The sequence below is a fragment of the Blastomyces gilchristii genome (assembly GCF_000003855.2).
Source record: "Blastomyces gilchristii SLH14081 genomic scaffold supercont1.15, whole genome shotgun sequence".
Taxonomy (NCBI): Eukaryota; Fungi; Ascomycota; class Eurotiomycetes; order Onygenales; family Ajellomycetaceae; genus Blastomyces; species Blastomyces gilchristii.
This window is the reverse complement of record NW_003101668.1, coordinates 47,764-61,016: the sequence shown is the minus strand read 5'-3', so window position 1 is coordinate 61,016 and position 13,253 is coordinate 47,764. Positions and strand designations below refer to the sequence as shown.

Genomic DNA, 13,253 nt, shown 5'->3' with positions numbered 1-13,253 from the left:
TCTGCATGAATTATCAAGAATTGAACAGATTAATGAAGAAGAACTGTTATTCTTTATCTCTTATCAATGAAACTCTAGCTTATATTGAATAAGCTTAATAATTTACAAAGTTAGATGTTATCACTGCATTTCATAAGATCTGTATTACTGAAAAAGATGAGTGACTTACAGCATTCTGAATATGATATAATCTCTTTGAATAAGTAGTCACACTCTTTAAACTGACTAACACTCTCAGTACATTTCAGAAGTATATCAACTGAGCACTCTGAGATTTTCTTAATAAATTCATATCTGTATATCTTGATGATATTCTCATCTTCACTGATGAATTCAGGAAAGAATATCAAGAACATGTGTAAAAGATATTATAATGACTATAAGAAGCAGAACTGCTGATAGACATAGACAAGTATAATTTTGAGATTAAAAGTACAAAATATCTAGACTTTATCATAGAAGCTGGCAAGGAAATTTAAATGAATTCTGAGAAGGTCTCTGCTATTCTTGAATAAGAGGTCTTATACACTGTGAAAGATGTATGAAGCTTCATCAGATTTATCAACTTCTATCAATGATTTATATAAAACTTCTCAGATATCATCAGATCACTTACAGAACTTACTAAGAAGAACTCAGTATTTCAATAGTCAGCAGATACTGAAGCTGTATTTATACAGATGAAGAAGATGTTCATCAATATCTCTCTACTTATGATATTTAATTCTGATTATGAAACAGTTGTTGAAGCTGATTTCTCTGATTATATTATAGAAGAAGCTATATTATAATATGATGATAAAGATATCTTATAATTATACATCTTCATATCTAAGAAACTGAGTCTCACTGAATACAACTATAAGATCTATGATAAGAAACTTCTTACAATTATATACTATCTAGAAGAATGAGACTCTGAACTCTGAAGTATCTCTGAATTTGAGATAATCACAGATTATAAGAATCTCAAGTACTTTACAATCACTTATAAACTTATTAAATAACAGATGTGATAATCTGAATTTCTAAGCTGCTTTTATTTTACAATACACTACTGTCTCAGCAGTCAGAACTCAATGACAGACACTCTCTTGTAATGAGAATAAGATATACTGTTTAATATGACAGATATGCACTGAATGAACTGAGAGCATTAGCTCTTAGATCTGAAGATATTAATTAATCAAAATAGAATAACTTATAACACTATATATACTTCTTTAATTAGAACACTCTCTCTCTGAACTGACACTGATATTGATATCTTCACTTTTACTACACTGAATGAACTGTGATATACAGCAGCTCAGACTGATAAACTTCTTCAGACTCTCACTGAAGTAGTATATTAAGAAGCACTCTGATTTCTCTTAGAACTATATATAAGAACTGATATCTCAGAATATTCAATTAATAACAATAACACTCTATGATTTTATAAATAATATTAAGTTTCTCACTTCAAACTCTTACACATCTGAATAATGTAAGAGATGTATGATTTGCATATAACTGATTATTCAGACTGTGAATAACTGTATAGAATAATCTTTCAAGAGTTCTACTGATCTGAGATATTAAACAGTATCAGATACTTTGTTTAAAACTGCAATCACTGTTCTTTCATTATCTTATAAAAGAATTATAGAAAAGATCTATTAAAATCACTTAATATCTCTAATAGAATCTGATAAGATGTAGTAATTAACTTCACTATTAATCTATCTAAGAGTAAGAATTATAGAAACATTCTGATCATTGTAAATTGATTAAATAAAGATATAATATTAAAATCTTGTAATAAGATAAATACTGAACAAGTCACTGAAGCTTTTCTACAGAGTCTGTTCTATTAAATATATAAATTACTGAGATCTATAGTATTAAATTAGAACTGTCAATTTATAAGTACTCTTTGAATAAGAATCTGTCAAGTTCTCAAGATTATATATTATCTGTTAACTATCTATCACTCTGAGACTGATAATGCATTAGAATAGATAATTCAGACTGTAAAGAATTATCTTTATAAGTTCTATAATTACTTATAAGATGATTGACATGATCTGCTTCTACATACAGAGATCACTATCAATAAATGAGATGTTATTTTAACAGATATAAGTCTGTTCTTTCTTATACACAGTTATCACATAAAGATGTTGAATCTTCTAGAGATTATACAGTTCATACTGAATCTCTGCAGTCTGATTCAGATCACTGATAATATAGTAATAAAGCTCTGAGATGTCTGTGACTGAGCAGAGATCTTTATAACAACTATAAAACAAGATCAAGAGAATTAAATTAATATTCACTGAGATCTCACTGAATAATATAAAATAGAAGACTTGATATAATTAAATCTTAAGAATATACAAATCACATATTCATCTCATACACTGAATTATCATTATATCAAGTATAAAGTAATAGAAGTTCTAGATAGTTATAACTACTGTCTTCATACATTATCAGAGATTTATAATATCTTTCATATAAGCTTGTTTTCCTATGCTGTCACTGATCTGTTCTCTTCTCAACTGACTTTCAACTAGCAGCTGCCAGACATCATAGAAGAAGATAATAAGCTTGAGTGAAAGATTGAGAATATTCTCAATAAGAGACTCTGCAGCTGCAGCTGATAATATCTTGTGAAATAAGTCAGCTATAATTAACTAATCTGAACTCTGAGTTTCATATTATCTGAAACAGTGACTCTTGACTGATAGAAACTGCTTCTGAAAGAGAGAGGTTAATGTGACAGACTGTGTCTGATCAATTATATAGATTATTCTGTTACACTTCACAGATTTCAACTGCTTCATTCTTGAATGTGTACACTTCAATTCTCAGTCATTCTTGATTGCTGATCCTCAGCCGTTATAAACATGTATAGATTCTTTCATCTCAAACTCTCACTGTGTACATCATCACATATATATATAAATATTCATTTTGATCACTGATTCTTGCACTTTCTCTTTCTTTTCCTTCTCTAATGTTTTTCTCTTTGTTATATAAGACCTATCAATATTATACTGATCTATTCAGTGTAGATCTCTTACACTATTCAATTAATTAATTAATCAATCAATCAATCAGTTATTGACTTATTAATATATAAACTAGGAATTATATTCACTGAATCTCTCTCATGAAAGAAAATATTATTCAATATTAAGAGACAGAGCTTGACTGAATTACAATCATATTTATTCATGAAATGAGAGAAGTTAAGTGAATTTTCTTTACACTTATTTCTCTATATCATATTATGTATGATTATCTACTGAATCTGCTAATTTTACAAGAGAATTCTGACAATTACACTATTATTGAACTACTGATAATTTGAAAGACAGTATTGTATAATATTCTGATACAGAATAGTGATAAAAATGATGATTATTTAATATATGAGTCTCAGACAACAAGATATTTGCATTGCAATTGAGATGTCTTATTTCTTTAAATAGAATAGATAGTTGATGAATAGCAGCAGTTGTACTAAGTAATAGATAACTAGCTTAATAGTATTGATTTCACTGACAGAACAGTATACAGTGTCTCATAGTATCTTAGTAGTATTCTGATGATGATATCTGCCAATTACACAGTTACTGAGTAGTGTTATGATGATGTTAGGAAGTTCTGCACTGTCTCAATGCCATCTTGATGTTTAATATTCAGTGATGTGTCACTGAATATAATGGTGGAACATGTGTTACGATCGGCGACACGTGACACGGGTGGAATGGTGGATCCACGGTGTAATCACCGTAAATTAACCCTACGTTCTTCCCATATGGACATGATACGCGATGGTGTCCCACCCATCGCTTGTCAGAACAGACGGTGGCTGACTGGGTCAGGGGACAGACAATACGTCATTATTCTTTTCTTCGAAGCAATCATCCGTACACAGACATGAATGGATGAATCTGGACACTGGCTGGGCGTACGTTTATTTATGTATATCTTGGTGGTTATTGTCTAGTAAAACACTCCTATCTATATAGCAACAAAACCAAGACGCCCAAAGAAAACAATAGTCTACCTGTGGTATATATTCTAAAACAAAACCCCGACAAAAAAGATTCGTTGCCCCAAGCATTTAGAAATCCAACATCCAAAAAAATACAAAAAATAAAAGAAAGGGACATCCAAACCCCGCAGAAACGATCATCACCTCAAAATGATATCATACCCGTCCTGCTGAATATGCACCACCTCCGCATCTACCCCATATTTACGCCGCACCAGCTCAAAAATGATAAGACCGGCGCTAGTGCTTGGCACCTGGCGGAGAGCATTCCCAAAGAAGCCCCCAAAAAGCCACGGGCGCCAGCCGCCCGCTCGTAACGCCCGCCTCTGACATCGCATAAACAGTTCCAAGTACGCTTCATAGTGATGCTTCATCATCTTTCTTCCCGAGTGATCCAACTTGGCCATCGCATCGATGTGCTCCAACCTCTCGTAGTAGACCGCCTGCACCAGAGTGAGAGGATGATGCACAAACTGCTGCACCAGGGACGCCGTAAGGCCGGCTAACATCAGGAAACACGGTTCTAGACCATAGTGCGGTCGGATCGTGGGGATATCTCCAGATGAAATGCCTGCTGTTGACACAGACAGTTTCTCGACCCGGTGCGGCTGAAGGGAGCCGTAATAATATCTAACAAAGGTATAGTATCCTTGCGACTTGATCGTTTCGAACATGCCAAAGAAGAGAGCAGAACCGAAGGAGTCCTTGAGGAATGACAGACCCCAGCCAGAAAAGATGCCCCGGATGCCTATTTCATGAAGTTTGTGCTTTCCGTATTGCCATACGTTCCTATACTGGCCCTTCATCATATCGTTGGTGCTAAATCGCACCTGGAGCGCATCTAATGGGGCTGCAATGATGGATTGTATTCCTCCCGCGGCAAAACCGGCCGTGAACGTCAAACTCGGAGCTGGAGGTGGGTAAATGCGCTTGGTCGCTTGTAATGTAGGCTCATGGAGTCCGCTTAATATTTGGAGATATGAAGTATATAGAACTGCCCCAACCCTGTTGCAAAGAATAGTGCCAATGGGTCAGAAATATCATATCCCGCAGCAAAGAAATTTAACTGTTTAAAATAGGATTTGGCGGGACGTGATGACATACACAACATTTCCCATGAGCGGCGGGAGGACTTGGTCTGGAAGGAAACGCCAGCCATATGTGCGGACGGCGTGGGCAAGGAGACCTGGAGTCGTCGTATGCCATGACCAGCCGCCCTCCGCGACTCGCGGGTTGATAGCTTTGGCTAGAGCCTAGGGATATCCGTCTACCAATCAGCCTGGCTGTGACTCTGGCCGGTGCAAGCAAATCTATGCAGGGAGGTGCTAAGCAGACATCTACCTGGGTAGTCACCTAGGCAGGTAGTTAACTAAAACTAGGAGATTTCGTACCATATAGCTACGGAAGTAGATCGTCAACAGCCATCCTGAATACAACATGATAAATACAAGTAGAACACCTACTCCACTCGTGTGCGAAAAAACGCTTTGGCAGGGGCTCTGAAATAGAAGGCTACAGCCTGCGCGCTCAGGGCACGAACACCCGCCGCGGATGCGCCTGTAGCGGCATTTGTTCGAGGTTTCCTGCGCGCTCCATCCTCCGAGGAATCTAAGTCGGTCGAGGGGATTTCATCAAAGCTGGTATTAGAGGGGTCAACAGAAGCGATGGACATAGTTCCGTGACTGAAGTGATTGCGGGCGATGGCTCCATGGGATGGGGTTTACTCGAGGCCCTGTACAGAGAAGATTGACTTCCTGGGGCGATGAAACTAGAGCCGTGTCGTTCCTAGAGAAATATCATGATCGCAAAGATTAACGAGAGAGTGGAGAATATTAACAAATGAGCTGTCAACAGGCCAAAATACCAGCCAATGTATGTAATATCTCACGAGTAAAATGCGCCGAAGTGCAAACAAAGAAAACATTCCATTTAAGTCAAGATATACGCTAAACTCAATTGGGCTAAGCACAAACGCGTTCTCCCAGCGTCACGTCAAACGCCGCAAGACAGCAGCCGTCTCGCAAGATTTCTTCTGTCAATCGTCAACTCCCTCGACTTCACTCTTACATCCTCCAGCACCTTTTTCCGCTTCCAAGTGTTCCTTGCGACTTGTTGCTCTTCTCGTTTCCATGTGGTAGCTCAGTAATTTTCCACCTATTGAAGCTCACAGTCCTCCTCAATAACTCCCTTCCTGGCCCTAGAAGATCTTTTTGCCAAAGATGGCGGAAGAGATAAAAATTGACAAAGCGACGTTTTTCAATCGCCTCTCTAGCTTCTATTCAGCATGGAGAGCAGACAAGCGATCGTCGAATCCTGTGTTTGGGGGCGCTGGTTCGATTGTGATCCTTATGGGAAGAACAGAGGAGGCAAATTCCTTTCAGAAAAATAATGCTATGCACGTAAGTTTGATGTCCCATGCTGTTGGCATTAACGCTCTCGTTTTAGACCTTCGTTTAATCGGTTTTATCCTACTGTTTAGTTCTGGCTGCTGGGTTATGAGTTCCCGGCGACTCTATTCGTTTTCACAACTGAGGCCATGTATGTGGTAACAACCACAAAGAAAGGTAACATCATACCAACGCCTCCCACCCCTCTTATATAGGATCAATTACTTTAGTGCTAACTTGCATGTATTATAGCAAAACATCTTGAACATCTAAAGGGTGGAAAGATACCAGTTGAAATCCTCGTCACCACCAAAGATGCCGAACAGAGAACGAAGGTTTTCGAGAAATGTCTGGATGTCATAAAAAGCGCCGGGGTAGGTTGTCATTTCTTCCCCTTGATAACCAACTGATCTGGCCTAACCCATACGCAAATCTATAGAAGAAAGTGGGCACCCTACCCAAAGATACGTCCTCCGGTCCGTTCGCGGAGGAGTGGAAGCGGGTGTTTGGCGAAATATCGAAAGAGGTAGAGGAGGTCGATATTGCGCCTGCTCTGTCATCCGTTGCGTTCGCTGTTAAGGGCCCGGAGGAACTGGTAAGAAGTTTACTTCTCTGTATCTTCACGTAGAACCCGTCCTGACTAGGTTAATAGATCTCGATGCGAAATGCCTCCCGTGCCTGTAGCGGTCTCATGTCGGAATACTTTGTGGACGAAATGTCCCAGCTTCTCGACGAGGAGAAAAAGATATCTCATAGGGACCTGGCAAACAGAGTGGATGCGAAAATTGATGATGCAAAGTTCTTTAAGAAGCTTGCTAAACTGCCCGCCGAGTTTGATCCACAACAAATCGACTGGGCTTATGGCCCCATTATCCAAAGTGGTGGCAGCTACGATCTTCGATTTACCGCCGTTCCCGACGCCAACAACCTCCATACCGGTATTATCATCGCTGGATTTGGTATTCGCTACAAGACTTACAGTTCCGTAATCGCACGGACGTTTTTGGTCGACCCTAGCAAATCTCAAGAGACCAACTACGCGTTCTTGTTAAGCATCCAAGAAGCTGTCATGAAAGACATCCGTGATGGGGCTGTGGCCAAGGACCTGTATAATAAAGCGCTTGGAATGATAAAAGCCAAGAAACCGGAGCTGGAGAAGCACTTCCTTAAGAATATCGGCGCCGGAATTGGAATAGAATTGCGAGATTCCAATATGATTCTTAACGGCAAAAACAACAAAGTACTTAAGAGCGGAATGACCCTCTGTGTCATGATCGGCTTTACTGACATTCAAGACCCAGATCCGAAGGACAAGAAGAACGAAACTTATTCCATGATTATCACGGACACTGTTCGTGTTGGCGAAAGTGGGCCCCATATCTTTACGAAAGATGCGGGAGTTGACATGGACTCTGTCTCTTTTTATTTTGGTGACGAAGAAGAGACTGAGAAGCCAAAAGTCAAAAGCGAAACTGCAAAGTCTAGTGCCATCGCCAGTAAAAATATCACAAAGTCTAAATTGAGAGCTGAACGACCAACGCAGATTAACGAAGGCGCAGAAGCCCGTCGACGTGAACACCAAAAGGAGTTGGCTGCAAAGAAACTCAAAGAAGGCTTAGAACGTTTTGCTGGAACCACAGGCGATCAGAATGGGACATTACAGAAAAAGTTCAAACGTTTTGAATCCTACAAGCGAGACAACCAGCTTCCCATTAGAGTTAAAGACTTGACGGTGTACGTTGATCACAAAGCCTCAACCGTGATCGTTCCTATTATGGGTCGGCCTGTTCCGTTCCACATCAACACCATAAAAAATGCGAGCAAAAGCGATGAAGGGGAATACGCATACCTACGTATCAACTTCCTGTCTCCTGGACAAGGTGTAGGTAGGAAAGATGACCAGCCGTTCGAAGATCCATCCGCGCATTTCGTGAGGAATTTGACATTAAGATCGAAGGACAATGACAGACTTGCGCAAGTTGCGCAAGATATTACTGAGCTTCGGAAAAATGCTCTCAGGCGCGAACAAGAAAAGAAGGAGATGGAAGATGTCGTTGAGCAGGACAAGCTTATTGAAATTAGAAGTATGATAAACTCCTGTTTGTCTGTCTGCTGTTTTGGATTTTACTAACAAAAGATATATTCCAGATCGTCGACCTGCAAAGCTTCCTGATGTGTATCTTCGACCACCGCTGGATGGAAAAAGAGTACCAGGAGAAGTTGAAATCCACCAGAACGGTCTCCGATATCAGTCGCCACTACGGAGTGAGCATGTTGATGTTTTATTCAGCAATGTCAAACATTTATTTTTCCAGCCCTGTGCACACGAAATGATTGTTATCATTCATGTCCACCTAAAAACTCCTATCATGATTGGTAAACGGAAGACCAAGGACATCCAGTTCTATCGGGAAGCTACGGAAATGCAGTTTGATGAAACAGGGAATCGCAGACGGAAGCACCGTTATGGAGACGAAGAGGAATTCGAAGCTGAGCAAGAAGAAAGACGCCGTCGACTTGCGTTGGACCGAGAATTCAAAGCGTTTGCCGAGAAGATCTCCGATGCTGGCAGAGATGAGGGGGTTGACGTTGATGTTCCCTTCCGAGAAATCGGTTTCAACGGTGTCCCTAACCGCTCTAATGTGCTCATCCAGCCCACCACGGATGCTATTGTTCAATTGACAGAGCCTCCGTTCCTAGTGGTGACGTTGAGTGAAATTGAGGTTGCCCATTTGGAGCGTGTCCAGGTATGTTGTTCTTCCCATATTTGTGTCTTGGGAATTTTTACGGGGCTAACAGGACGTTCGCGAAAACCAGTTTGGCCTCAAAAACTTCGATATGGTGTTTGTTTTCAAAGACTTCCACCGACCCCCGGTTCATATCAATACTATCCCCGTCGAGTCACTAGAGGGTGTCAAAGACTGGCTTGACTCGGTCGACATTGCGTTTTCTGAAGGCCCCCTCAACCTCAACTGGGGCGCCATTATGAAGACAGTCACTAGTGATCCGCACGGCTTCTTCGTTGATGGTGGCTGGGCCTTCTTGGGCCAGGAGTCCGACTCGGAAGAGGAAGAGGAGGAAGAGGAGTCTGCCTTCGAGATGTCAGACTCCGAACTCGCAGCTTCTGATGAGAGCTCTGAAGATGATAGTGAATTTGACGATGAGGCTAGTGCAGAGGCCAGCGACGAAGCGTTTAGCGGTGATGAGGATGAGAGCGCGGGTGAAGACTGGGATGAGCTTGAGAGGCAGGCGAAGAAGAAAGATCGTGAAAGCGGGCTCGATGATAGTGACAAGGGCAAAAAACGGAAACGGTAAATTAAATATTTTCAGTCCGAATTATCTGTTTTGTTTAGTGGGCAGCATGAAGTATGAATATTTATTGCGTGGATCATCTCTGCGAAATGCGGACTTTTTTTTTTTTTTTTTTTTTCGAAAATAATAATATGGGAGGCGGGTGGCGGGAAACGAAGATATGATCAAACGGGGTGTTCATAATTATTGGCGGTCAATTTCTTCTTTCTCTTCTACAAAACTCACTATCTTCTTTTGCTCGTTCGCCACAGTAAAACGCGGGGCCATCATAATAGTTGTTTATCCACAGAGTACTCCGTAGAAATGGCTCTCTACCAGGCAAACTAGTATGCTCGGCTGATCTCGAATAAAGTCAACCCCAAGACGGAAACCATTAAGGTCGCAATGATATCTATCTGCCCCTGTTAAGCAACTTCCTTCGTACGCATATCTACGGTTGATGGAACATAACGTCTCCAATATGATATGAGGGGGGTTCGCGGCCCATATAGTAAACTCAGACACGTAGAAGAAAGTAGTATACTTCCATTCCGCTAACTATTTGAAAGAATCCTACTAGGCCATCGAAATAGTTGCAATGGGTGCTGGATAATATTTGCGAAAACACCTTGGTGGGGTGTTCAACTTGTACTGCCTCCATTGGATTAATGGAGAAGAAAAGAAAAGCAAAAGAAAAGAAATATATAGAAATAGTTTCGAAATCAAATTGCGACATCAGATAAAGCAGGAAAGGAGAAAAGGAGGAAAGGAGGATCCAAGAAAACGCCAGAAAACAAGATAGAATATACAAGCGAGTAGCCTAAACATGTATAAATATAAGATGGGAGAAAAAATGGGAGCTCTTTTCAGCTATCGTCCCAAAGATGTAATGTATAATGGCAAGGAAACGAAGAGAAAAAAAGGGAGTTTAAGGGGAATGAGGAAAGAAAAATGGGGGGTGGGGGGGTGGTTTTTCAACAGGAAAGAAAAATAACGCCAGACCCAAATCCCTAATGACAATCACTCCCTCACAATGAACAGAGTAGGAACTGCAAAGAAATCGTTGATAACAAATGGGGAAAAAAGCGGAAATCAATTTTCTACAAGTAATGAATCATGACCTGCCACCGAATCGGTTTTCACGACCGGTCGCGGTGGCTGTACTCGGCTGTTCGTTATTCCACGTCAGATACGTGTGGTCACCGAGTTTCCTATTTGATTTAAGTAGGTTGGATTAGCCGAACGCGATTTTGGTAGATGGTGCTTGGATTATTGGCCGGGTAGAAAAAAAAACAAGACAGGCGAGGGAGCGGAAGGACGAACCGTGGCTTAACTAGATGTGCCAGTGTAAACAAGGCGCCGAGAACGATGCAAATCCCACCCACGACTACGTATGCAATTCCCATGAATGGATTCTTACCACCCATCACGGTATTTGTGGATATCACAATAGACTTCGTCCCTCCGTAGCGGTGGACTGGGAAATCTGATTGTGAAAATGTCTGTTAGCCAAGGGGTACATAAACGGAGTAAGAGAGGAGTAGAAAACGGCGGTTGAGGACGAAGGAACCGTACAGTCATCAATGTCAATTCGATAATCGCCAGCCCTCATAATGTCTTTGTCATTTCGTCTCGCCAGTTTGCTAAAAGTCGGCAGGCCTGCCGTTCGCATCCACACCTGGAGTTCTTCGTACTCGTGCAAATCTGGCGGAGGAGTCTCATCGGAGTAGCCATTGGGGTATCGCTCCTTCCAGTTGGGAGGAGGACAGATCTGATCGGGTTTGTATTCAGTCTTCCCGAATAATTGCTTGTCGCTACTCCATGAAATGCCCTTGTTGGTCATTTCATAGAATGGTGTGTCCGACGTTCCTAGGAGGGCAGGGGAAGAGAAACTGTCATTGAAAACCGAGTTCGCAATGAGGCCACAGGGATAATATGCCTTTTTAGTTTCCGGGTCAATCCTGAGAGGGTCACAGGGACTCCCTTCTATCGTGCTATTGGGGAGAGCCTTGCCCTTGAGTTGTTCTAGGTCCAGCGATTTAACATATCGCCGGTGGTTTTGGTAAAAGTTGGTGAGGCGGTAATAGAGGAATACCGATGGCCCGATATCATTCGGGATTTCAAAATACAGCGAGCATACGGTTGAGTTCACGGATACGCCACCGGGGAAGGTTCTGTTCACATTTTCCTCACGCTTCCAAGATGGGGTATCAATCTCTCGGGACCGGAATGACGAGCTGTATCTCCCTTCGTTCATAGGCTCGGGTTTGTCAAGTGGAGCTTCGGCCGCGCAATTCGTGTAATCAATAACCACCTCTTGTACCTATCCCGGAAGAGCCGCATCAGCAAGCAATCGGTCACTGGCCCGGACAAAGCCTTCCCCAAACCACACAAGAACACAGGGATGTATTGCGTACAGTAGAACTAGCCCATATCAGTAGACCTCCGATCGGCGCAAATATAACTCCGACAATGAAGAATAACGGAAGAACAGTTTTCGGAGTTAGGATAGGCCTGTCGCAAAAGCCGCGTCAGCGATATATGGCCCATGACCGCCAAAGAAAAATAAAAATAAAAATAAAAATAAAAATAAAGAAGAAAAGCGTAATAGTCCTTAACAACAGAGTTGTAAAATAGGTACTTACTGCCAGGCCTTCAAGCGTTGTTGCCGGAATGCCGTGTCTAAAAGAGTCGTCGCCGCAATATCATTTTGTCAGCTGAACGTTGTCCGCAACAACCTCCATATGAACAAACACGCTGGCATGTAGGAAGCCAAGTAGAGAAGTAGGGATTATGCGCACTGGCTGGTCTCCGGCTCTTTTGTTTCTTTTCATCTCCAGCATTGCGAGGATCCTGTTCGTCTACAGAATCCGGTTCTGATGCCATGACGGCGCGAATGGCGACGACGTAGACCTGCGGCTCAAAGGGCAGAATTTGAGGGGGCCTAGTAGTCCCTGGAGGGTGGTGTCGAAGGGTGGGTGGGTGGTCAGGCCAAGTCCCTCTGGGAGCTTGTCAGGTATCTGTATGTAGATGTCTTGTCGTTCTTCCTCCCCTTTCCTTTGTCCTCTGTGTTAGGCTGCAATCCTTGGTGTTTTGTTTGTGGTGGTAGAAAGCTTAGTAGCAGAGACGAGAACAAGTCGTTCGTGGAAGGTTGGGCTGATGTTCAGCTTGCGTATGGTACGGGAAAGTGGCTGATGGAATCGCCAGAGATTGACCGGCCTGCTTATTCATCCACCAAGCCCCAATCAACGGACTTCTACTCCGTACATCTACATACATCTACTCCGTACTCCCTACACTCCAGGTGGAAAAGGACGCAATTGACTTTATTATTCCCCTAAGGCGATGGCTAAGAAACGCGATGTAATTGTTCTAGAGAGGGAAAAACCAAAAGGGGCCTGTCTAAATCACTCTGATGGCTGTGCAATTAATTTCCCTCGCTTCATGCATTTGAACTTTGATGTTGTGCCTCATTCTATATTTAGCGCCAGGCGGAAAGGTGCCAAACCAACATAACTAACTAT

The 13,253-nt window shown here is 41.7% G+C and overlaps 3 protein-coding genes across 3 annotated transcripts; 1 reads left to right on the top strand and 2 right to left on the bottom strand.

Annotated features, from left to right (window-relative positions):
* Positions 1-4,191: 4,191 nt before the first annotated feature.
* BDBG_06022 (mitochondrial carrier protein) lies at positions 4,192-5,723 on the bottom strand (the record flags this gene model as incomplete). The annotated part of the gene is made up of 4 exons (XM_002622796.2): positions 4,192-5,056; positions 5,156-5,304; positions 5,443-5,449; positions 5,515-5,723. 4 exons carry the CDS (start codon positions 5,721-5,723, stop codon positions 4,192-4,194), a joined length of 1,230 nt encoding a protein of 409 aa, XP_002622842.1.
* A 335-nt stretch (positions 5,724-6,058) lies between these two features.
* Positions 6,059-10,338, top strand: BDBG_06021 (FACT complex subunit spt16). Its single transcript, XM_002622795.2, has 7 exons — positions 6,059-6,450; positions 6,531-6,615; positions 6,691-6,812; positions 6,878-7,033; positions 7,091-8,522; positions 8,587-9,185; positions 9,256-10,338. Exons 1-7 carry the CDS (start codon positions 6,271-6,273, stop codon positions 9,751-9,753), a joined length of 3,072 nt encoding a protein of 1,023 aa, XP_002622841.1. The 5' UTR covers positions 6,059-6,270; the 3' UTR covers positions 9,754-10,338.
* On the bottom strand, positions 6,534-13,139 carry BDBG_06020 (LEM3/CDC50 family protein). Its single transcript, XM_002622794.2, has 7 exons — positions 12,531-13,139; positions 12,375-12,411; positions 12,147-12,243; positions 11,305-12,052; positions 11,053-11,215; positions 8,288-10,940; positions 6,534-8,222 (listed from the first exon to the last, which is right to left on the bottom strand). The coding sequence occupies exons 1-6, from the start codon at positions 12,613-12,615 to the stop codon at positions 10,844-10,846; spliced, it is 1,227 nt and encodes a 408-aa protein (XP_002622840.1). The 5' UTR covers positions 12,616-13,139; the 3' UTR covers positions 6,534-8,222; positions 8,288-10,843.
* Between the last annotated feature and the right edge of the window lie 114 nt (positions 13,140-13,253).